This window comes from Gymnogyps californianus, chromosome 1 (genome assembly GCF_018139145.2).
Source record: "Gymnogyps californianus isolate 813 chromosome 1, ASM1813914v2, whole genome shotgun sequence".
NCBI lineage: Eukaryota > Metazoa > Chordata > Aves > Accipitriformes > Cathartidae > Gymnogyps > Gymnogyps californianus.
Window position 1 is genome coordinate 18,819,507 of NC_059471.1, and position 26,742 is coordinate 18,846,248.

General features: G+C 41.8%; 1 protein-coding gene across 1 annotated transcript in view; it reads right to left on the reverse strand.

The window, feature by feature from the left end:
- Positions 1-26,742, reverse strand: part of ARHGAP20 (Rho GTPase activating protein 20) — a 62,337-nt gene that overhangs the window by 10,091 nt on the left and 25,504 nt on the right. Inside the window, exons 4-10 of the mRNA XM_050908738.1 lie at positions 21,294-21,464; positions 15,772-15,921; positions 13,828-13,869; positions 12,766-12,850; positions 9,827-9,904; positions 5,735-5,801; positions 3,608-3,790 (exon numbers count right to left, since the gene is read on the reverse strand). Of these exons, the coding sequence (XP_050764695.1) occupies positions 3,608-3,790; positions 5,735-5,801; positions 9,827-9,904; positions 12,766-12,850; positions 13,828-13,869; positions 15,772-15,921; positions 21,294-21,464 (776 nt within the window). The remainder of the gene's footprint in view (positions 1-3,607; positions 3,791-5,734; positions 5,802-9,826; positions 9,905-12,765; positions 12,851-13,827; positions 13,870-15,771; positions 15,922-21,293; positions 21,465-26,742) is intronic.

Below are 26,742 nucleotides of genomic sequence, written 5' to 3' on the forward strand. Positions count from 1 at the left end.
ACAGGCTACTGCTAAGGGTGGGTTAAGACTGTTTCTGATGAAAGTGCTAACTGGGAAAAACTTATTCTGATATATTTTTCCTTTTCTAGATGTTTTCAAAGCCGGTCAGCTTTGATTTAGTTGCTCGCATACCCTATGCACCTTTCTATTAGCTGGTTCTTCCACCTGCTCAAACATTTTGCTTTCTGCTGTTGTGGAGGGCAGAGGGTAGAAGCAAGGCTTGCAGAAGGAAGGATTGTGTTATAATACCAGGTTTTTCTCTCCTATACTTTACGACACTTGTTTTTTAGCCCAAATAGTGATTTTCGTTATATGTCATTCCATTCTAGGAGATCATGCTCCCTTTGGGAATGGGTGGAAGTCTTTTCATTAGAGGCTTATGGGATGAAAAGTTACAGTTTAACTCAAAATGTGAACACATGAATGTGAAAGCCTGATGAAAAATTCTTTTCATAAAAAATAATAAGGAGGATATACATTTTAAGCAGTTCAAAGCTTCATGAAATATAAGCTTGGCAGTGTCTAAGGCTTTACTTGACACGTCATGTTTTGGGAGAACATAACTAACCTATACCTTTCAAAATGACATTTTTTTCTTTCAGATGAGCTGGATATTAGCACATGAATATGGTTTGCTTCACTTGGAGTTCTATTCACACAATGGCAAATACCTATTGGTGTTTTTTTCTGGCAACCCTGTAGATCTCAGTGGAAGTAAAAATTAAGAAGAGATGCTATTTTGGAGAACAAGTAATAGCAGAAGCGGGGGGAAAAAAAAGGGTCTTAAAATTAGGAACTTTTCTTAGTCTCTGTTTGCTCCACTCTTAAAAGCCATGGCTCAAACTGACAATGTGAGCAAGGGGTAATTGTGATTAACTGCAGCTCTCTCCTGGGACAGGAAGAAAATCTTAATCAGTGTTCTTCAACATACCAGAGCAGAAACCAACAACTGATGTACGGCAACGAAATGCCATGTCACTTACAAAACTAACATTCACTGAACAACAGGAAAACTCATCCTTTTCATATCCCCTTTTCTAAGGGGGTTGAGAAGTCTTAAGGTAAAGAGCAGATGAGGAAGGGAGGATGTACACTTTCTTTTCTTGAACCTGTGCAAAGCTACACCACTAGAAGAAGCCCAGCCTCCTCTCAGCCAAGACAGATGCCAATTATTGCTCTGCAGAAGTACTTCCATACAAAAACAGCAGGGCCTTGCTCTGGTGGATTATTCTAGGCCAGAATCAGAAAAAAAGCAATACTTCTTTGGTTGCAGGTCTTGCTCAGCGCTCACAGCAGCCGTCTATTCTGCTCATAATATACATGCAGGGAATTTCTATTCATAGGTAGTATCCCAGCCATGCAAGTGGCATTTCCTCTTCTTGCAAACTAATCAGAAACTTCTAATAAAACCTCAAATCTATTTAACAATGTAGCACACTTCCTAATCAAACCCCTAACAGTTTTCAAAGACCTCCTTTCTGTATTGAGACCAACTTGTTGAAATTTTGCTTTCTCTTTTAACAGACGATTAAATAATAACTTGGATTACAGACTAGCCACTGACAGCAGTCAGTTCGAGTTAAACTTCAAGCAAATCAGTATTTACAATACTTTTTAGACATGTGCTCATGAGTGTTACTTAATGGCTATGTTTAACTGGTAGGTGACCATTCCTGTTACGTGCTGAAAGGCTGCAGGAGAGGCAACAGAAACACTCCAGTTCTTCCACACAGTAAATTCTTCTCTACTTTTTTTAACCATCCTGCCAGGACAGCTGATGCAACTCCACCACCACAGTTGGTGCCCGCACAGCTACTTATTTGACATGATGGCCAGTTGTCAGTCATGTCTGCCTGTCAACACCTACAACGCTGCCTAACCATGGTGCATGCTGGTACAACTGGGCAGCTGCCCCTTGCTGCCTCCAGAAGGGACAGCGTGTCCAGCACAGCGGTATTGGTGCAGGGAAGTGATGGCAGGGAGGATAGCACAGCATGTGTGGCAGTGAAATGTGGGGTTACAGACTCCCTGTAAATTTGCCCCGTATGTGGTGGTGTGCCTAGTAGTTACCTAACAACAACACAGATTTTGGCTTGCTGATCTGAAGATGAGCCCAAAGCCAGATCATAGCCTTGGCTTGCACACAGGTACCCTTCGCCCTTTTCCAAAACTGAAATAGGTGAGGAGTTAGGAGCGCAACGACGAGCGCTGTACGCAAGATAATCTGGTTTGCAAGCAGCCAGACCTATACATCACTTTAAAAGGTTTTGTCTGATGAAAGTAGGAAAGGTGAATGGACAAAAAGCCTCTTTCTCCCACTTAGCGCAGTCCCTGTGCATGACTTGCAGGCTGCGCCAGGCTTCTGCTGCCCCAAAGCCAGCCTCATCTCCCCTCCTGCGGCTTGCACAGCACCGCTGACAACACATCTGCATTAGAACTTTACAGGCCTGATTTACATTTCTATTTTCTCTTGCCAGTCAACGTCAGCTGCCAAGCGGGGCCTGTAAACCTAATTACACCCCTTTGCTAGATTGCCTCATTCTTAAAATATGCCATGAAGTAATATATGATACAAATTACTGGAAGGGGGGCATGAAGGCGTGTGGAAAGGAAATTAATTTATATAAAATGCAATCAATTTCCGGAATAATTTGTAATAGACACTGCTATAGCCTCACTATATTTAATTTCTAAAAACATTACAAATGGATTCTATTCATATATCGTGGGAGATCTTAGCTATTGGGGAGTGCACAGGGTAACAGTATGCATGTTATTTTTATTATTATATGGTCATTAATGGTGAAGTAGGGCAGAGTTCCTAAATGAGCTGAGTATGGCAGTGTGTTAAGCACAATAAAAACACACCATGGGATGCATCCTTGACCTACAGAGTTTTTAATCTAATGCCCCAATCCTGTAAAGATCTCCTCATTTGTTTTACTCATGAGCAGTGAGTAGTCATTGTGTCATTGACAACAGAGTGCAAAGCAGAGAGCAGGTGCTCATATTTTTGCAGCATCAAGGCCAAAGAAGAAAATATTACTGTCTTCATTTTACTCAAAGAGAACTGAAATAAAGAAGTTGTATTTGCTCACTTCATCTAGGTACTCAAGTACATGCCTAGGCTTTGCCACGTGAGGGTCCCAGTGAGGCAGGTGTGTAGTCCTAAGTACCTTGTTGAAATAAAGGATGCTGCCAAACGTTGCATGGGAATTCTGTGCCGAAGTCAAGCCTTAACTCCTGAACCGTAAAACCACCCTGCCTTGCTACAGAGCATGGCAAGGGCTGAAGAGAGAAGCTCAGCTAATAGACTTACAAAAAATTGCAGGGGAGGGTTCTTGTCTTTCTTTCGCTGGTTTTAGAATAACCATTTGACAGGCAGCTTGTCAAAATGTAACTTACAAAGATGACACATACACAACAGCACACTCAAATCGGGGAGAGCTACATTACAAAATCCCCCATGCAGCTGGAAGGTACATCTGCGTGCTCCTCTTCGCTTTCCACCCCCCCTCCCCATCCCGGCACGTTTGCTTTCTATAGCAGAGCCAGGGACGTAGCCGGGCGGTGGGCTAACGATGCTGGGGCGAGGGGGGCAACGTACCGTTCAGCTGCTGGCACACCGCCAGGCGGCTTGGCTTCAGCACAAACTGGCACTGCAGCTCCTGGGGCAGCTGCTCCGTCAAGAAGGACCCCTGAAGCTGCCTGGGGCAGGCACAGTGCTTTGATCCATGGGGCATAGCGTCGCGAATGTGGCTCATTTTAATTCCAAAGGGATATTCATGTCCTGCTCAAAGAGAAATCATAATAATCTGTGTTGGATTGACTGGAGACTTGCAAAACTCCATCTGCCTTGGAGGAAAAGCAGATTTTGCATGCTGGTCTGCAGCACTTTCTCTCAGTAATCTCAGAATTGATGTTTTTATGCATATTTACACAGGCATAAATCATACACTGGCAGATACGGAGTTACTGTGTTTGGTGTAGTTAAACAGATGTAAAAGTAAAATCAGACCTATTACAGCTGTATCACATAAAAGCCCATCAGAAAAAATACAAGTGACTATTTCTGAATTCAGTGTTTATTCTTTCTACTGCTTTACTTGTGACACTGAAAGTTTAGGTACTGGTTGCTCACATCGTTCTGGTGAGAAACGAGATTTTGGGAGCAGTCATCTGTCAAATTTTTGCTGAGCATGCAAAACCAAAAAATCCAGCGTGAAAGCGATCTTCCCTCCCTCTCCCTGGTAAGTGCAACAGCCATCAACTCAGTCAAATGAGACACAATTATGGTTCCTGTCTGAGGCTGAAACAGGAAGGAAACATTAATCACAGGGCTAATGCAAATGAGCTACGCTCAGCATTAACCAGCATCTTTGGGGACTACACAGAGGCAATTCATTTCTGGAGAAGCTTTCAAAAATGCCACCAGAAAGATATTTTTTGGACTTGTCTAAAGACCTGGCAGTTGAAATATATTAAATGTGGGCGCAATGTTAAGACGTTTTAGTTAACTTGCTCTTAGACTTGAACACTAACAGCGGAAGAGACATTATTTAAGATTATATGTAGTGTGAAGCTGAAGCACAGTCAAACTCTGCTTTTGATGTCTACCTATGAGAAAAGCTGGCCTTATCTAATAAACCTTCACATAAATATCAAGAACGGCACCAGTTTTATATCAGATTCTTCTTTTTCAAGGATTGTAGCTTGAATTTGCAGAGAGAGAGAGTCAGTCAATTGGAAAGGCCTTTCCCATTTCTGAATTCTCTGGTTCTATGTTTAAAACCATGGCTGTGATTTTATCTGAAGAAGCTACACATAATAGTCAGAAAGACAAAGTCTGGTGTTTTTCAAAGACAAAACAGTTTGCACTGTCTATAAGGTGCACAAGTTAGACATTTTATACATATTAATGTTGTCTGACTCCAGCAAAGCATTTGTAGCTAAGGCTGCTTTAAGAAGGAATGCCAAGATTTACTGGGGTTAGATTTGCAGGAGGAAAACAGAAAATCCACAAATTTCTCTTGTTCTAATCATCTGTGAACTCATATAGCACAAGTAATGCCAGGCTTCTACAGGGAAAGGTTCTTAATAACGGGAAGGGATTTGTTCTCAGTGAATCATGGGCCAAAATCAAATCACTCCATCCAATCACTTCGGAGCTTTGGGCTGATTCCTGGGGAGGAAACATTTCAAAAAGCATTTTAGAAAGTGAATAAGCAATAATTTGCTCCTAATCAGAGGGGAGCTGTCAGCCAGTAAGAGAAATACAGGATTGGAAAGGACCTCTTGAATCAGTTAACTTGAGTTGTGGAAGAACAGAACATTTCTCAAAACTCTGCTGAGTTTTGCTGAGAAGGGGAGTAAACAATGCTATGGAAGTGTAGGAAGAAATATGGTAAAGCTGGACTGGCTCCAGGAGAGGAGGTGAGTGAGTGGAGAGGCTGACTGTAGAAAAACTGAGGCTCGTGCAGCAAAATTGGGACAGAAATAAATGAACTTTTTCAACCTCTTAGTGACACAAGCAGACAATTGCTCTTCAAGACAAAGGATCAGCATCTGACTAGCTCCCCAAATAGGCAAACTTGCGTGACAGGGAAGTAAGAGAAAAAATGGGAAAAACAAAACAAAAAAGGAAACTGCATTTCAGTCTTCTCTGTATTTCTTGCTTCCTTCAGCACTAAAAACTGAGTGAATATTGAAAAACAAAACCATGTCAAGAACTTACCAATAAGAGGGTAAGGAGCATCTTCTCTTCCTGAAATCACCCACAGCTTGTAGTCTTTTTCAGAGCCCTTTAAAACCAAAATTAAGAGTAAGTTTGCCAGCCATTAAGAACAGGTTTGCATTAGGTTTCTCACAATATAAGGATAAGCTGCACCTTGCCAGCGGGGTCAAAGGAACCCCCTTTACTTTTGCAGTGCCCAAATTTGCCACCAGCAAAGCTTCTGAATTGTGTCTGTCATGTGCAATGATGTGGTTTATGTAACCAGGGTCCAGCTCTGAGCAGTGACAGGGGCTGGAGCCCGTCATTTCTGAAAGGAAAAGGGGGAGATTTGCCCCAGTTCTTTCACTGTTCCTGGAAGCAGAGGGATGGAGGTCACAGCCTGCCAGGACTCAGGATTGCTTTTGAGGCCAGACCAAGACGTTAGCCATGCCAGCCCTCCCATGCCATGTGGCTGAGTGGGTCCCCTGCCCGTGTTGCCTCCCCACTCCCAGGAGGCTGGAAATGGGGCAGCCCCAAGCATGGACCTCTGGCCCCAGGTGCTGTGCCTCTGTGCCCCACTTCTCCCCGCTGATGCTGAGCAGCACCCAGCCCCCAGGAGAGACTGGTCTGATCCCCCAGAGGGATTACAGATAAGCAGCACGAAGCGGAGGCCTGCTGCAGAGCATGTGGCAGACTGCGGGTGGTTCATGTAAGCTAAGGTGACCCTTCAGCTCTGTCCTGAGTACCACGGTAATCGCATCCTCCGGGATGTGCTCTGGCACACAGGCACCCCCAGCCTCATACCTGAGACCTCTGCTCCACCATCTCCCCAGCTCCCCTACGTGCCCCGCAAGCGGGAGGAGCTCAGGCTTGCCAGCCAACAGCATCCCATGCCCCGCGCTGGAGAGCAGGGCAGGAGCACTGTCACCTGAGATCTGAGCCCGCGCTGATGATGCCAAGGCGAGGATGGCACCCAAGGGGCTCCTGGCACTCGACGCTGCCCCAAAATCTCCTCATAGGGCTGCCATCGGCCCTTTTGTGCAGCCCGTTTGTGCAGCCCTTTTGTGTGGAAGGGCTTGGGAGCACTGGATGGTGCTTTAAGACTGCTGAGCTCTCTTTTAAAATTGACAGTGGAGAGGATAAATTTACATCAAAGGAGACAATTTCCAGAGGACTGGAGAATGTGAACATCTTTGGGAAAAGCTGTGTAAAACCGCTGATTTGAAAGCAAATTCTAAATATTGCCTTTAGCATAAATATACAAGTCAATGTTGCAGTTTAATTGAAGAAGAAGAATAGTACATTATTTCAGATATGACAGTGAGACAATAGAAAGAAAAAGAATGACATTTAATATAAACCACTCTCAGGACAAAAGGTAATAGTAAGCGGATAAATACACTGTATGAAAAGTGATCTATTATACCTTAAATCCCTTTCCAGCGACGCTGCTAAATCAGGATAATTAAAATCTGAAAGTTTTCTGGCTACAAAACGTGATAAATACCTCATGACAGTATTTATTTAGCTCTAAAATTAAATCCCACCTCCTTTTAAACAGATTTGCCTACTATCCTGCATTGTCTGGATCTTCATCCAGTGTCCCCAAAGCTCTTGAGACTCTTTCTACTTGCTGCACGCAGCCGGTGTAATGCTGATACACCCGATAAAGCCTTCACAGTTTGCTCTCTGACTGACAGAGCTTTCTGGCCCATATTAGCACTGCTGTTAAGTTAGCTAGCAGGGGGCAGAAGGAAAATAAATAGGCTTTGGAGACATCTCCGATGCCTCAGGGCAAGCAGCCAGGAGCAAATAAATACAGCTGAGGAGCACAAGAAAGGGTATTTACTTTTCCTTTTAAATATATATATGAAAGGGTTCGTTGCTGAAGGGGAAGCAGTGGAAGGGGAAGAGCTAGTAAGCACAGTTTCAGGAGGCAGACTGCTCATCTCTCGATTGCAAATGTTGTCCTTTATGGGCTTTATGAGGCCATTTGTCAGTATAAATGTGACTGTCCCAGAAAAATCAGCAAGTGTGCTTATGGAGGTGGGAAACCCAACGCCCTTCTTTCTGCCCCACTTGATAATTTGGAACAGATGATCAATGCCATTTTGCACAAACTAGTTGTCGTTTTACCAGAGAAACCACAGAGGGAAAAACCCTGATGTATTAAACCAGAGTGAACTCAGCCAAAGTAATAGCCCCATTAATCACACAACATGTGAAATGTAGTTTTTATAATTGCCATTGAAAAGTCATAGAGCTCCTTCCAAGTGGTTCTCTCTGGACATAAATAAAAAACCTCAAGACGGCACATAAGGAAAAGCTTCCTTGCAATCAGAATAACCCTACGATGGGGCTGGGTGTTTGACTGATACACAGGCTACAGCTTAATTTATTTAGCTTGTTTGATTTTATTGCTAATCTTATGATATGCCTCTAATGAAAAAGGCTTTATGCTATGAAGATGTGGTGAAAAAATGTAGTATATTACTTGAGTAAATAATTCTGCAGGCAAGATTTTACATCTTTTGGATGGCTTTCATTCTTTTTCCACTCGAAATAAAAACGTAAAGAGAGGAAAGGGTTGATTGTGATACATACAAAAGAACACAAAGCTGAAACCTAACCAGCTCCTCCTCCTGCTCATCTCAAACAAAATATTCTCTTCCAGTACTACCAGTTTCCTGTTTTTTCTGCACACAAAATGAGGAAATGCAAATGACACCCATAAAATGGGTAAAAATGAAGCACATAATAATAAAGACTTGCAGTTGTAATATAGCATAGTCTCTTGATTTTTGGTGCTGACTGGGGGAGACGATCTGCAATTAAAATCCTAATTTTAAGTCACATCTTATCCTTTTCACCTCGCAGTCCCTCCATCAACTCCAGAGCTACCTTAATTGGACAGACTGCTGGATCCTGAGCTCAGGCCACAGCCCCAGCCCTGGTGGTGTAAATGGGATGTCTGAGCCTTAACAAGATGGCTAGACAGAAATTGCTGTGCCTGGGAAATACCAAGCTAGCAGAATAAGCCCCTGGATGCATTAAAAGCCTGTATAAATTAGGCATAATGAATGCTAGGGAAGGCAAATCCTGAGGTTACCCCAACTTTTGCTGGGGGTCTCCAGAAGCCCCAGCGACGCACATGAGGCATTTGGTCACATTTGATTCTTCATACTCAGGGTTGTGGTAAGGAAAGACTTGTCAGATTCCATGCAACGAGATCAACATATGCATCAAGAGTAAGACATTTAAAAAGATCTTGTTGCCCAAACAGCAGACTGACAGGCCAGTTAAAAAGCTGTCATTCAGGAGCTTCTATGACCATTGGTGTTGGCTGGAGCCACACTGAGAAACAATGAGAGAAACAGAATAAAGGACCCAGAATTCTTGTCCCTGGCACTGATTCATTACTACACCTGAGGCACTACCTCGTCTGGTTTAGAGCAAAGGGAGCCAGTTGAGGCAGTACTTGATCTACTGGGAATCGCTGCATCTACTTGGTGCACTACCCTGCATTATCGTAAGTCCTGTAAAAGCCTTTTTCCAAAACAGTTTCAGGATATTGCTTAAATTGGGTGCATTCAGATTCTGTGCAATCACTCAGTTACATTCATATCTCACATAACACTAAAGGTCCATGGATATTTAGGGTGTCTCATTTGGACACTTGAAAGCAGTGCTTGTATTTGTAATCTGGGGACACAGCTGATCACGCGTGTTTGCACATTTTGAAACCAACTAACAAGCAGGTCAGTAGGTTTCCTGTTCACACTGAAGTATGCAAAAAGAGCTGTATCAAACTCTCACTTCTTGTGTCAAGATATCTCCTCTTAGGCATCAGCAAAATAGATTTAAAAGCAATTTCAAACATGACGGCTCCCTTACAGGGATGAGAAACTTATTCAAAACTTTTAAGGCACTTGATGATCTCTGGAGGTCTATATATTAACAAGGCACTTTTGCTTCATTTCAACAACACTGAATTGCTATGATAAGGGATTTAATTAATGTTCATATCCTAAAACATGGAAAAAGTGCAAGAGAAGAACTTGATTATTAAAAGTGACTACAAAAAGACTCATTAAAACTGGTGCAAGGACTTACGTTAATTCCCAGCTGCTGCAGAGCCATCAGAATTACATCATTTGCTGTATCAACATTGGTTACACTTAGGGTTTTTGACTGTGAACAGAAAAAAGGAGAAGGGGAAAGTGGCATTAAAAATTTGGATTTGCAAAGAGTATCTGAAGTGCAATAGCTCTGCTTAATTCATTGTTGGAAAAATCGAGAGCATCCTGTTAAAATTTTACTTGATAAATAAGTTATACTACATAGATAAAGATCCAGCTGTCTGAGACCGAGATTTGATTCCTCTGCTTTGTCACATACTTTCTGTATTTGCTCCCTGCTTCCCCAACAGCTCCATTAGAAGGGAGAGTGCCATGATTACTGGAGACAAGATGCCCACATTAAAATATGCAAAAAGACACAGCCACTAACTGCACTTTAGACACTGCATAAAGGAAATATAATGGTTTGATTAGTTTAAAAGCATGTAAGTTTCCCTTGAAAAAATGAAACATTTCAGTGAGTTTCTTCAGTGAAATAAGAGGTTGTCCTATCAATCGTTAATCATTTCTGTCCTTTTCTACTGAAGATCCCCCCCGTAACAAAATACTGTACACAGGCTGTTCATCTCTATATCCTTTGCCACATTCTATATAGATTTCTCAAAGCTAGATTTGGCTTAGTATCAGAAGCACTTCCTCTTGGTAATCTTTCATCCAGTTAAAATGCTACCTCTCCAGCATCCTCCAGAATCTGCTCATCGGCAGTATGGAAAAGCATGGATCAGCAGAAACACCACTTTCTAAATAGCTACGGCGACCAGCACGAAGCGCCAAGCTTTGTGTTGGAGGAAGTGCCGCCTTCCACAAGGCAGGCTTTCCAGAGTGAGATTTCAGCACCTGCTGCCTGGCACCAGTATTACTCCCGTACAGCTGGGCAATGTCGTACCTCAGCACCATGGGTTGCTCTTATGCAGGGCAGCACATTTCAAACACACTAGGATTAATGACTCCATCCTCAGCCCCACCAGGATGTGGCAGCACCGCTGCCCTCACGTTGCAGAGGCAAAAACAAGTGGGGAGAGTGTGTCCAGAGTGGTTTTTGCTTGCACCATCACACTCACGCTGGCCTCACTTCCAAGTCGACAGGCAGCTCCCACACATCAAGCACAAGTTACTAAGCCCTCTTTAGAGGCAAGTTAGTTTGGCTCCGCTAACAAGACTATACAGCTTTGGACTGCAGCTAGTTCATGGCCAGCCTAAAGCCCTGGCAGAACAAATGCATGCCTGCTGCAACAAACTGCCCAGGCATATCCAATGGCCCAAAGAAGGGAAGGTGGCAGAGCCGGGATGTAAATGTTCACTGCCAGTCCCAAGACAGTTTGCTATACCCTGCTACCCTGTGTAGCATATCAATTTTATACTGGCCATAGAATGTTCAGGTGAAACAACTCCCTGACATTTTGCATTTAGAAAAGATCTGAGCTGTACATTTATATAAGTCTCTGACGGTAACAAGCTGCCATGGCAATCAAAGGAAAGTAGTGAGAATACTGTGTATCTTGCTTCAGGACATATCTGAACGCTCATACCATAAAAAATTTAACATTTGCCTGAAGCAATGACATCTGGCTCTCAGGAGTAGGTCAGCACATTTGCATAAGTTTTGCTCTTGGCTAGAATATAATGAAATGGTTTGTGCCTTGTGTTCAGCCTTCCCTACCCTCCAAAAATGAAATAATTCTTGGGCATCTCCAGCTGCTGTAGCACAGGGACCACAGTGCTATATAAACTATTTGCATCACAAAGTTTCCATCTGCTCCTCCTCTGTTTTATTACTGATAATAGCTAGACTACAGTGTGTCATTTCTAGGACTGTCAGGATCAGGAAACCATATTTGGCACATGAACTAATTATAGCTAAGGAGAAAAGACATTTTAAAAAACCCAACAAACCCTGGTACAAGAGTGCAACACCTGAATGCATGTATGACTTATAGACCTGAGCACACCTTGATCTGCAGTCCTGCATTTGAACTATCACAATTACTGTTATTGTTTATTAACATTTGTCTTAGCAACTTGGCAATTCTAACTATTATCATTTACCTTAATAACGATTTTGTAAAAAAAAGGCAGACTCCTTTACGCTTATGTCTATGCAAATACAGAATTCTAAGTGGAGATTCACTGTTGGGCAAAGACGTCCAATGAAGTCTAACTTCTGTGAAAATTTCTCGTGTCCTTGCAAATGCTCTTTAGGCTTCTGAGCATGAAATACACATCTTACAAGCACAGTTCGAAAGAAAAGACAAATGTATAAGAAGCAGAGGAAGAATGGATTATCACTGAATGCTAGGGTATCCCTAGGGAACTGGCTACATACAAGAATTTAGTTTAAATTGGTTAAAAATGACTTAGTAAAAAAGGTGCAAATCACCCTGTGGATGACCTTTCTTTACCAATTTACCTTGTGCCTATAAATTTACCAGCATCAGTTAGCTGATGAAAAACATGCTTAAGGGAATTTCAGGATGTTCATATACACAGCTTTACTGACTTACTATCATTATAAACAATAAAACACACTGCAACTTTGCAGAATTGAATGAAGGCAGCTGTGGGTTTAGATCAGTTTTACAAGCAAAAAAAGGGTACATTGTGCTGGCATTTCTGAAGATGCTTATGCATAAGTTCCGCTAGAGGTGCTTCTTGGGACTTCACACTGTAGAGTCTTCAGTTTGTGTGCCAGAACCAGTATTTCTTACCAAGTGCACTGTCTTTAAAACGGAACTCATGTATTAAACACAGGAAACAAACATTTCAGGGCTGCATATGCCAAGTGTTTTAAAGGGGCTGGATCCTTAAAGGAGGTTGCAAACCAAAGGAACCCTCCCAATATCCAAAGGATTTACACGTGACTAGCACTCATAGGTGATGTGGATTTAGACCCCTGTTTAGCTCAAGAGCACTTACATATGCACAAGTTCCCACGTCCTTTGCAATTATCTTCAGAGGAATGCTTTTAGGATAGTCTTTTTCCTTCTCTTCTCTTATTCGACTGACAAAACAAGTACAAAACAAGTAAATTTTTAATATTGTAAACATAAATAGCAAGATGGAGATTCAAATAGCATCAAGCAGTAACTGGATAAGAAGCAGATTATTTGCAGATGTACTGCAGTAGAAAGATCTCTGAGGACAAGAAAGCATCCAGCAGTATCTGGAAGGGATGCTGACTGTGGCCTCCAGTAATGCCCTGTTGTATTAAAGTTCATTGTAGAAATCAGAGTAAGCAGCAGAGAAACTGGATTTAAAAAATCAAGCTAAAACTACCCATCATTGTGATGTCTCAGTCTGCACTACAGGCTCCTACTGAAATCAGTTACATCCCATTGTATGGACCAGTTCAAAGGACTGAACAGAAGAAGAGTGAATTAGAAATCATCCCCAGCAAGGATGATTTAAACAACCCCAGGAACTCTGAAGAATCAGATAAAGACACAAACCTCAACCAGTAGAACTAGGTGACCAGAAAACAAAACCACCACTAGTAGTTTTCTGTCTGAAATACGACAGCTGTCTTTACACAAACCCTCCCACCATATCCTCCAGCTTGGGGTACATTTTGTAAGACCAAAATACAGCCAGCCATGAACAGCAGATAGGTTAGAGCAGAGGTTCCTGAGCTGGGCTTGCTTAGATGCCATCATCATGGAAAGAGCCCCAGGCTCAACTAGAGCGATGGTGGCAGAGGCTCCTACAACTGTGCAGGGAAAGGACCATGTGTGACAGGAATTGCTCCAGTTTTGTGCTGAGCCATGTTCAGGCACAGGGAAGCATTTCCCTCCTTGCACAGCGATCCTTGCATGAACGGCACATACCATCTTCTGCAGGGAGAAGATATGAGATCGTTTTTTTCTTAATATCACTTTGAAAGAGCTTATCTATCATGACGGCATAGGCACCACAGCTTGGGAATCACTGATCTAGACTAGGACTCTTTTCAGTGTCTTCAAAGACTGTATAATAAAGTACCTTTGCAAGAAAGACAGCCATGTTTCCTTTTGTTCTGCAGACCTGCAAGAATTACAGAAAAACAGGGACAAATCAGCCATCATTCTAATACCAAAATAGCCCTTGTACAAACCGCGGTAGAATGGACTGCTTCTTGGTTGCAATTTCCATAAACACCTACAAAACAAAAAAGGTTTTTCCAGATTTGAATGAAAAATCTGTTTGCCTGCAAAATCAACTGAAAAGGCTGCCACAGAGACCAAAAGTCCCAGTTACCAGTTTTTATCACAGAAGTTAAAGCTTTACCAGTGAATTCAGTAGGAAACGGGTTGAGTTCTTAAACTAATGTCCAAATAGAAGAGGAGGGCACTTTAAAATAAGAGCTTAATTCAAAAGTTTAAAGGTATTTCCTTGGGTATATAGACTTCTTTCCACTTTCACTACTCGAATTCTCTTCTTATTTATTACTTGGTTTATCACCACATCACAAAGTACACATAAGCCATAATGAAAAAAGGTCCCATTGTACTTAGTAGGGTTTAACTTTGGACATTTTAAGCCTTACCTCATTTATCTTTATCTCACTTAGACACTTTCAAGGATACAAAACTGCCCAGTTAAATATAGCTAATAATAGGATAGTGCAAGGAATCTAACCTAATTTTGCTTCAACTTTCTTGATTTAAATCCTGCCCTAGATGGAGTAACTGCTATTCTCACTGCTGCTTCTGCAAATCAAGTTCGTCAAATTTTCAGAGCAGGCATTTAGGGAACTACAAACCTACTGAATGGTGCTGTGAGGGGAATGCACTTTATAAACAGTAAAAATGTGATTCTGCTTTGGCTGCTTCAATTCTGTCGGATATGCATCTACAGACTCATGCATGGTGTTTTAGATTTTTCTGTGTACCTCCAGACATAAAATAATCTCACTTCTATAAAATCTCTGACTGTTTTGATTGAAGGTATTGCTTTCTTATCCAACTACTTTCTGATAGCTATAAAGGATCATGTACTGTCTCTAGATCAAAGCTCATGTTTATTGGCAAGAGTTCAATTGAAAATCAACAGAAAATTTCAGCTTTGTTTCAGGACTATTACGTGAAAAAAACACAAACAGTACAACCAGCTCAATAGAGAGCCATTTGTGCACAGCATTCTCTTTGGATACGGACAATGTGACATACAAATTAAGCTGCCTGCATCACCTTTTGCTCTCTGTTGGTAAAGAGGAAAATGCATTTTCCAAGACCCAGCCAAATTACTGTGGCTAAGCAGCTGGGATTTCAGGGGGACGGTGCCCTCCCTTATCCAAAGTGACGGCAGAGCCCTCCCGCTGAGACTAAAATTAGCCTAATCACTGAAATTACCTCTACAGCCCTTATGTGTCCTACAGTCAATGCTGCAAAGACAGACCAAAAATATTTCTCTCTATTAAAATTCAGAGAGTCTGCTTTAAGAGCAATTTTGACATTTTCTCTGGCACAATTAAATTAAAAAGAGAAATAGGACAAGGTCAGTATTTCACTGTATGTTTCCTGCTACTTCCAATACAAGCTCTTCTGTTTAAAAGTGTCCTACAAGTGTCTCTTTGATCCTTTCATTAGCTTGGCTGTTCAGTATTTGTAGTTCATCTCATTAATTAGCCAAGGTGTTTGTCAAGTTACACCAAAAAAAAGAGAATTTCCACTGAGCAAGTTTGCAGCACAGACAGTGCTTTGTCAAATCACATATTTTCTCAAATCTTTAAGTGATAAGTGAGTATCACTGCCATGTTTACAGAGAGACAGAAGATGAGGCATGGAGGGTGACTTGCTCACAGCAGTAGAAGGAATTGGTTTAAGAATCAGTAAGTGTCTACTTCCCACATTCACTGGTGCTGAAATGAATCCGTGATAGTCTTGTTACCTGTCAGCCTAAAAACATTTAAGTAACTTGGTAAATAAAACATATCCCAATTCTTACCTGAAATTTGCCACACAGTTTGTGGTGGGCCAGCCCAAAACAAAGGACCTGTCTGGGTCCGTGCTGCCTTCACAGACTTCTTCTGTACAAAATGCTGTCCACATCTCACAGAGACGTGCTTGGCACTTTAGTTTGAAATGAGAGTGCGACCTGCCGGCAGAAATTCACAGGTATGTCACACACATGAAAACATAGCAAGGCAGGTTAAACAACTCAGAGTTTCTTCTTCCTTCAGGCACATGTGAAGCTTGCATTGGGGCTGATGGAAGAAGCACTTCTGCTTTAGTTAAAGAAAACAATGTTTTATTTGGGTTGGATATAAAAATATATCAATTTCTCATCTAAATGGGATCAACAGATATCTTATATGTGGGATAAATAGGTTGCTTGTGGCATCCCTGGACATCCCCCTTCTTGGGGGAAAACTTCTGCCCATGTCTAGAGCTCCTCTCCAAATCTCACCATGAGGCAAAGATTGCCACTTGTGTTGGACTCTCCTTTCAGTGACTTTAATGCCATTGAGGAGTTTACAGTATAGTTGGATTGCTTTTAGCCCCAGGGTCAACAGCTATGGTGAGTTTGAGTAGTGACAACTAGGCCAGAGCAAATGAAGCAATCCTGAAGAAAGAACAAGCAGAAAACTGCCATTTGTGTTAACTACAGCACAGGTCACATACAGCCTCCACAAACTAGCTGCATGGTATCTTTAGGTGCACACCACTTGGAGAATGAGCCAGGACTTTGTGCATTCTCAAAATATCTACTCATCTACAAGGCAGATACATAATTTCCCCAATTTTTTAAAATTTGGCCCTTCCTGTATTTTATCCTACTAAACATTAGAGTACAGCAAAGGTCTAATTTACATAATTTCATGCTTTAATTTCAACTCTTTTCTTTCACTTAATATCTCATGATAAGTTTCCTTCCTTTGTAGGATCGGTAGGCACCAGTGCTATGTGAGAAACAAGTAAAATCTCACAAAGTCAGTCCAGCTCTGTAGCAATGCAACAGCCACTCACTTCAAGCCTTGCAGACTGAATTACCTGAGCTATGGTTTTCCTGGGTCAGCAGGGAAAGGCTGGAGGAAACATGTCCCCTCCCTGAAAACATTTTGCCCTTTTAATCCAAGGACTGCAAGCAAGAGCATGTCAGCTCATCACTGTGTTGCAAATGTGGATGGGGACAGTGCCAGGCACCATGGTGAATAGTGCTCTATAAATAAATACGCCAGGTAAGCAGTTTCTTAGAGCTTTGATACACATGGGCTACCTTCTCTGAGATTAGTCTCATTTACAAGGTATTTGATTTAGGACAGACTGAACTAATACAGTCTGAAACAAGAAAGTACTTGAACCTTGCGGCTTTAAAGAGGACATAGATGAACTTGCAGTACCCTGACTGGTCTGAGGTTTCCAGCTGACGCTGTGCTAAGAGGTGTAGTGGGGTAGTGCACCACCAATAACCCAGCAGCATTTACAGTGGTGGGCAAGAAAGGACCATCAGTGCATATCACACCTGGTAAAAAGTACACTTCAATTATATCGCCATAAAATACTGTAAAATACCATCTCAAGTTCATGTATTTTTTAAACTAAAAGCTAAACACCATGGTCAGCTAAACTAAGCTGACCATGGTGTTTCCTGGTCAGCTGTACATTTCACCTCTCTCTATTACGTTTTGTTACCCCATCAGAGAGAAACTTAAAGTACAGAAGAACATTTCAACATGCTCGCCAACAAATCAGTTTGTGACGCAACAAGTAAGATCTGTCAAGAATACAGAAATAACTGTAACTGACTGATGACAGAATGAACTGTGAAAATGTAGATTTACAAAAAAATAAAGCTGTGAATTCTAATGTAGATGTTAATAAATGGATGCCTGGTCTGACTCCACTGAATGAATCTGTTGACTCTCCCTTTCTCCTCAATTTCTTTTTCCCATTACCCAGTACAGTGAACCCTCTACACACTGTTTCACTTTTTTAACATTTACAGTTCATAAAGCCAGACCCCTACAGTGCCAGTAGCGGGTGTCAGCAGGGTGTTGGCAGAAGCACAAAGATGTTATCCAATCATGCTCCTTACCCCGTTTGCCATGCCTAGTCACAGCTCTCAGCTATTATCAGTATTCAAGTGGCCTGGTTTCCAGAGGCGCTGAAACAGTAGCCACCATTAACATCTAAAGAGCCTGAAGTATAATTTTATCTCTATCTATCTGCTATGTCCTTTATGCAATCCATGGGTTCTCAGCATTTGTGAAATGTGGGTCTTCCATTTAAGTGCCAAACCATTACCTCTAGAAATGAATATATCGTCGCTGACTAAGGAAGCAGCATGACTGAACATTTGAAAAATGGGAAGAGTAACAATCTAACAAAGATTTTTTTTTTTTAAGGAAGTAAGTCCCCTTGCAAGTGTCACACTGTAAATATCAGGCAGATCCAGAGTCCACTGAAATCAACAGAAAAATCATGAGCATCAATGGTGTAGGTATTGATGCAGCCCAAATTGTGTCACTTCTGCAGAGTAAACTCAGTTCCTTTTGCTTTCTGTAGGTGGCAATTGGATACCTTGTGGCCATTAACAGATGGAAGATTAACTTCTCACTAGATTTTCTAATCTTCTTAATAGGACCCTCTGACAAAAGCATTAATGGATCTACTGTGAGATTGCTACCGTAATTCCATGTATGCACTCAACCATTAATTTCTATGTCCAGCCACGTTGAGAAAATAACCTTAAAATGCATGTGTGTATATGCATGTACATATTACAAAGGAGAAAGAGGAAGCCACTTCTCTGTGCCTCCCACACAAAAACTTATGTGAGAAACCTTGATCATTGAACTGACAGGTCCTTGAAATATTTACTCTGCCAAATAAAAACACACGCTCTCTATAAGAAATCTAATCAATATATAGAAATCAGTATAACATTTTACATACTTAACATTGGTTTAGTGAGGAAAACTCTTTCAATCAATTAATTTATGACTTAATCCACACATGAAGGCAGTAAAGGACAGGGCAGCAGAGAGAGAAGTACAGCATATGAGTATTATTCTTATTTTTTATAAGCTGGGCTAATGCATGATCTGAAAAGATAACAGTCTGCATTTAAAAAATTATTAGAAAGTAGCAGAAAACGAACCTACAGGCACCTTGTCCAAAGTCATACATGGACCGGTTGTGGAGAGAACTTACCCCTCACAAATTTCCATGGGAGCAATGCCAATTCGCTGCCTTTAAGCAGGAGCTCAGTGCTGTACAGGAGTTTACTCAGCAAGCTCAGAGGACACAAGATACCTGTTGCTTTCTTTAGGAAAAACTTGTACCTGTTTGCTGATCCTACAAAGTCTAATTATACATGAGCTTCCTTTGTACAGTGACTGGCTACCTGCAGCTGAGCCAACACCAGTACAGCGCTGAGCTGTACCTAAGATATCTTAGGTGTTCATATGCCCCGAGCTGAAAAACTACTTAACACAAAAGAGTATTACAAATTTTTAGCACCTTCACAAGGAATAATTCTGAAGTTAAGTCAGATTCAACTGTATCATTAATTCTGTCCTGGTGACCTCCTGCCTTGACTCTTCATCAGCTGTTAAAAAGTCCATAAGAATCAATAATCACAGTCACATAGCAATACACACCACTCAAGTTTTCCCTCTAGGAATCAGCAATGGTATTTTAGTGTGAGAGCGCTTTAAAAATGCTGATTTTTAAGTAGTATTCATTAGTGACAGCTCTGATGCTTTAATTGTTGACAGGGCAACTGTAGAGAGAACATCCCAATTAGTTCTTTAAAATACATGAAGTAGTATCACTCAAAATACTATCTTTACCATTTCTAGCAAAGACTTGCCCTCTCCTCCCTCTTTTTCACATGCAGAAGCACAATTTGTTCTCTTTCACCTTTTTCAAACATTGCGGGTTCTTCACCACATTAAATCAAATGCTGTAAGAGCCGTTATTACTCCCTGGGGATCAGATTTTGGAGTGGTCACACTGAGTAGTGCTTTCCTATGCAAATAGTCCCATTGGGACCCAGCCAAACCTGCAGTACTGTGCAGCTCAGCCTGGGGTTGTAACATTGCTTCTGCTCAGCATGCTGACCAGGGAGGGAGGGATTCATCTATCCTGACTTTCATCTTCTACAATTTAGGAGCTAAGTGAGTGGACTATGCCCACTGAATAGCCAGTGGACAGAGGGAGAGCATAACTCCTCTCACCCACCGTCGACACTCTTTCAGGGCCAGGTGAGTTTGCTGCAGGAAGGTGCTGGTTTTCCCTCAGTGACTATAAGAGGAGCCTAGAAGCCTAGGTAAGTTGCAAATATTTAACATTTTAAATTAGGTGAGATGAATCCCACCCTAAACAAGACACAAACATAAGCAAAAACAGTAACAATGCTATTACTGCTACTGCTGGTGGAATAGCAAGATTTTCCCTAAATATCCTTACGTTCACCACCCGCCCGTAGTGGAACGTGTTTCGGGTGAAATATCCTCTGGGTTGTCACACCACATCAAGTGAGGGAGTTCAGCCGGGGGGGTTAAGTTTACCATGTGTGATTCAAATGGACACAGCTCAGATTTCTACAGAAAACACAGATTTATTCTGGCTTTTCCCAGAAGCCTCTGAAACAATTGCTTAAGCGAAAAGACACATTGCAAAAGCCCAGGATTCACATCGAGATTACCCACCCTGTGAAACCACAAACACAGTGCCTAACAGAGAATGAAGCTGCAGGATTTTTTATTATTATTTCCCCATAACCCGTAACAACAAGTGAAAGCAACCTCTAAAATTGCCTTAAACCACAAATGCTGCATGAAGTTGGCATGCTAGACACAGCTTGTAAATTTGATTTAATTGTGAATGGTAGAGTGCATAATCAGAGCTCAGCAGCAAGCCTGATTACACATGAACACTACCCAGACTGCTCAGCATCGCTTCCCTTCCCCTTCCCCTTCCCCACGCTCCTCCTGGCACAGCACAACCTACAGAGACAGACACTGCGATGCCGCCCGCAATCTCTATTTTTATACAGCTGCTCATCACTGTTGTGTATCAAAGCAGCTTCCAGGTAAGCATTAAGACCTCTAACCTGGCTGCGACACAGCCACTGGTGTTACGCTCACCCCATAGGACTGAAGATGACCTGTCTAAAACACAACAGTCAGTGGAAGGCAGGGCAACGGACACAGTCGAGCACCGATGAGTCTTTTCTATGACACTGTGCTCCCAAAGCAGGGAAGATGATACAACGCAAGCAATATATACAAGAACATCTGATACTTCTTTAAAATGTTGCATCCTAGAATTTCTCTATGGCTATGGGGTTTTCAAAGGTGCCAGGAGAGGTCAGGCACCTAACTTCCATTGACCAAATAAAAAGCTTCCTTATGATTTAGGGAAGATTTGCTACTAAAAAAGCATCATGGAAATCCATGCTATGCTCCACCGACAAAAAGGGCTGCTCTGTAGGAGCAGTGCCTGAGGTGCCATACTCACTTGGACTTGGCAACAACCAGAAGGTCTGTGAAGAGGAAGAGGTGTCGCTCCTGGGTTTGCAGACCTGTCTTCAGCTGCACATGGCCGTCCAGGATGAATGTTCGGTTGTGGCACATGAAAGACTGCACAAGGGGACATGCCTCTGGGCTGATGGGGGAGAAGCAGCCTTCCCTGCAAAAGGAAATAAAGGGAATAAAGGAAAGCAAATCAGCTGATTGCCTGTGAGTGAGAACTAGGCAGCGACTTCCCATACCTGCTGCCAAAAGGCAATTTATTTGACCACATTTCAGTGAAAGGTGAGAGGGACAATGAAGATAATTCAGCAGTCTGATTCTGACACAAAATCTGTTATGGACTGTCCTCGCTGAGTCTTTTACAGCCCAAGCACATGGATAGCATTTAGCAAAGGACAATAATTTGAATATAGCCCTCTCCATTTCGTCTATTTGTATTTGTCTCCCTTTGTATTGAAGCCTTAGAAAAAATACTGCACCTTCCGTAGGCTCTCCATAAAGAGAGAGAAGACATACGCATGATGAATGGATAACTGCACACCCACCTTGGTCAGAAGAGGACCTGTATTCGGGGTTAAAAGCAATTTATAGAAATTATTCAGAGCCAAGGACAAACATAAGTTGCAACTGAACCTTGCTAGAGACAGACTAGATGCAACATGAGAAGAGGCTGCTCAGCCTCCCTCTCTCCCAGCACACAACCCACGAGGACTGAAGTAAGCTCCTGTTGCAGGGTTTGGTTGTGTGACTGGAGCACAGCTATGCTCGTCCGTGACCGTGCTATGTAGGGGCTGCTGGATAATCCAAACCTAGGTCTATGGGGGAAAGATCAGGCTCCCTCCTGGGAGACACTGATCTTTTCTAAGGAGGTATCGAGTAGGTTGCGGTCCAAGGTTACTGATGGTGGAGACATGATTCCCTCAACCCCTCCTGATCTAACTGTTCTACATAAAGTAGCTGAATAGTTATTGAAGCAGAAATGAGAGTTTCTCTAGCACGATGGTCAGCTCACTCACCCAGACAGGATATCCCTAGTTTCTGAGCCTTGCCCTAACAAATGCCTGTTTATATGGAGCCGAACTGAATGAATGTGAGGGTCTGAGGGGAGGACACTCCTCCTCTAGGGCTCTCGAGAAGCTGGTTGCAAGTCAGGCTCTCCCTTGGAAAGCCAGAGACATGGCTTCAAATTCACCCAGGCAGGTGAGAGAACTGAACCTGGGTCTCCTACACCCTGGTGCACCTTAAATAATGAATTTCTGCATTAAAACCAGGACCCATGAGCATCTTTACTCATGATTTTTAAATGCAACTTTTCAATTATTTGCTTTCCCTAGAGGTGCCTCCAAATGAACCATTTCCCTTTGGTTGAATGAATCAGTTCAATTTTTATTCAAATGTATTTACTTATTTTTTCTTGTTAAAAAAAGAAAATTAAACTAACACTTGGCAGGATCAGCTTGGCAAGGAAAGGCTGAAGTGAGCAGCTTTGCAATTATAGTTTATTCCCGGTCCCGCTGGAATGGATGACAAACACCTAATGACTTTGCTGGGAGAAGAAATGTACCTTATACAGTGAAAGTCACAAAACAAATGGGAGATATATGAAAGAAAACAAGAGTAAGCAGAGAAACCCTTCAAAGAAGGTCATAAACCTTCTTGTACCTCTCTTAGAGCCTGGATGATTCCCAACCCTCCTCTCCTTGATGCCTGTGGCTGGATTACTCAGGAAATTATTTAGGAAATCCTGACAGCTGGGAGAGAAAGGATAAGCTCTGAGATTGGCCTACATTAGCAGGACACACTTTCACTGATCTGTAAGGAGCTGGTGAGGATCTCTACCTGCTGGGGAGAGCCTTGATTGGCCTTATATTCCCCTTTCTGGTTGGGAGCTTGAGGTTTTGAAAGGTTTTTGTTTCCTCAACTTCATTTGTCTTAAACTGTGTCTTAATCTTGTCTTTCATTACCTACCTCTTCAGGGAAGAGAGAAAGAAGAGGATTGACTTTCAGAATGAATAATGCAAACCTAAGTTAGTTGATCATTCCTAAGCAGAAGGTGTGTCCAGGAGTGTGGAGGTTAAAGCAGAGAGAGTTTTGGTCCAATACAACAGTGATACATGCTGTGTGGCCAGCAACAGGAGTCAGGGGAACAGCAAGCATCTCTCCTACCCTGCCACTTCCATGGGACTGGGAATTCACCATTTCACCAGTTCATCAGTGACTGATAGGTTACTGGGACTCAATTTCATAAACTCCCTAGCAGCACTTGGTACAGAAACTTAAGCAGAAATCAGGAATGATGATGAGTCCACCTGTGTGAAAGCCACGCATGGCCTTTACCTCAAAGGTTAAGTCAGGGAAATACTCACTTATATTTGAACCCAGTAACAACAATAGTTAGAAAAAACCCTTTCATGTTACACTGCTGTAACCAAATCAGCAGAAACATTCATAAAATCATACTGAAGTGCCTGCCCCTATTGACGTTCCTGTAGGGTCAGGCTCTTATGTCTCCATATAGGCAACTCAATTTGATTATTCCTGTTTGTACGTTTTCTACATCCTGATTTGTAAGCCTAGGAACCTCCCAAATTAAACTAAGCAAAATCTTTGTCACGTAGGTAAGCAAATGAAGGTGTAGTAAGTTTATTAACGCCAGCAGGGTCAAGCAAATTGAACTTGGTTTTAGAACAAGAAAATGCAATAACATAAATCAGTGATTTTAATGAAATCTCCCTTTCGACCCAGTGCCTTTCAAGCATATCTATCATCTGAACTCTAATAAGCACTCTCACATACTTTAATAGAATTTACCTGATAAGCCTTATAAAAAAACAAGTGAAAATATTTAGTTCCTTTGAAACAAAGTGGAAAAAATTGAAGCCATTAATTCATCCAGAACCTTCTAAAGCCCCAGGGCGAAGGAACATGGAGGAAATTCACCAGCAGTGACAAAAATGTCTGTTGGAAAGCATGCTTTTGATCCTCTCAATTAATGTTCCATTGTTACAAGACATGAATGAAACACAAGTTTTGTTACATTGAAGAAAATGCAGATCAGTGATACCCTCAGGCGTAGGGATTTATATAAGAGAGGTATTTTTGGAGTCCAGTTTTTAATGGCTCGATGATTTTTCTGGCCATTAAATGGGTCTAATTTCAAAAGAGTGCTAGGCACTCTGATTCTTCGAAAATTCCTTTTAATAGAATTATGCAAAAGTCAGTACTTAAGCCAATGTGATTTCTGATATAATTTAAAAAGTCAGTGATGTAGGGCCTTCTCTGCCTTCCCTGTGTAGCCCTAAAAGTCATTCTATGATTAACACACGTAAAAACCCCACAAAGTAACATCTTTTCAGTTTGGCAGAAAAAAAAGCCATCATCCGGGTTTGTTAGGAAGGAACTGTCAACTGATTCCTGAAAGACGGGGATATCCTGCAGAGTCAGCAATCAGCCATGTTCCACTTCGTGTAGAAGCAAGGTTGATACTGATGTTTAGATGGCATTGCCATTGTAACACTCTAGTCTCAGGCGGACATTTCTTCCTAAGAGTACTATTTTGGGGGTCTGAAATTTCCATGTGTGGTTTTAACCAAGGAGTAAATTCTGTAATTTGAGGATATCTTCAGATATATTCTTGAGTTATTCAGGAAAAGACTAAAATCACTATACTGGCTGAAATTAGTAGAAAGATAATTGAAGATTTTTCTCCTGGCATTTCCAGAACCTAAATTTTTACACCTATTATTTTTCAAATTAATCAAAATAGGCATTTTGTGCCTATTCAAAAGACACAATGATTTAAAAGAACTCTTCAATTTTGTAGGTGTAATATATGAAGTTGAAAGCCAAAGTAGTCAGCCAAACACTGAAAAATACATCCCTGTTGCATTCAGTGTGAAAGCAAACACATCACTGCTCACTTCGTCAATCCTGTATTTACCAGAAACCACAAAAGCACAAAAAATACTTCTTCTTCCCCCTGCAGAGCTTCCTCGGGGTTTCTCAGTAAAACTGATACCTGAATGGCATGACCCCCCAAAATGTTTATTCTTCATGTAATGGAGATGTCAGCTTTATTCTCTATTTGTACTGAAAACAATGAAAGAAATTATACTTTCCAAAGGAGAGTTTTAACAGCCCACTTTAAGTGGTTACTGAATTCATGATCCAAATGTCATTTATGCCAATGGGAAGCTTTCCCTTGATTTCAGTCGATGATGACTTCAGCCTATCTATGATTTAGATTAAGCTGTAAAATGCCTCGGGAGAACAATCTGTTCCAAGGCACCTAAGCTGGAATGAGCTATTGCAGGTGTCTCAGCTATATGACATCCCTCTCATAGACTGCTCATGCTCCATCCTAAATCTCACTCCGTTGTTTTGGTTATTGTTCTCTGCCAGAACTTCTCTCTGCTGATGATATCTCTGCAGCTGCAGAAGTCGATTTCCTCTTACGATGCAGCACCAATGCTCTCCACACGACTGATACCTATTGAAATAAAATATCACTTTGCTCTTTAACCTCTGAAGTCCTTCATAAGAAGTAGAAGAGAAATGCACCTTTTCATTAGCAGAGCAGTAAAACGGCAGCTATTCAAAAGGCTGCAATTTGAGTCAGCCCAGCCGTCTGAGAGGCTGCGCTTGGTCTGTCAAACACACATACATAATGCCTTTCCAAATTTCTCTCACAGTGAACAATTTAGCCTATGCTCATTTCACACATAGGTACCATAAGCAAAAATACTGCATGCTTGTGCCAGTGCTGAAGCCCAGGTAAGGACCAGAAGTTCCTTCCAGTTTTGAGCCTACACACATAGAGCTTGCAGCATAAGCCTAACCTTGTTTTGGCTACAGGCTAGAGAGGCCACCAAGCAGAGCATCTGCCAACCCTCCTCATGGCGTTCAGAGACAACAGACTTATTTTGATTTTGTATATCTCAAAGGCCAGTTTTGGATGGCTCTAAGGAACCAGCAATTTATCTTTTAGGAAAAATAAAGCCAACGAATTTTCAACTTCAGTGTCTCCCAGTAAAGCATTTACTTTACCATCACTGAGTCACAGCATTGGGCTAGAGCAACCCACTGAGAGAAGCAGGAGCTATTCACATCCTTTCAAGGCTAGCGAAAACAGCAGCTATCTGCACAGTAAGAAATGTCTACAGCCCAGCCCACATTAAGGATTTTTGCCAAAATGGATTTATCAGTCCGGGACAACATGTGTTTTGTGACCAGCAGAGATACCCCCAAAAGCAAGCCTGATCTAGAAGTCAAGTTCCTTCATTTTCTTAATAGAGCTTATGCTGGAAATCAGGTAACAATATTTGCACTTTTTTTTCTGTGCCTCCTACTCAGACCCTTAAGCTCCTAAAAATTCCTGTGAGAAGGAACTTCAATAGCAGCTTAATAGATGCTTGCTTCATATTTTTGCTAATGAG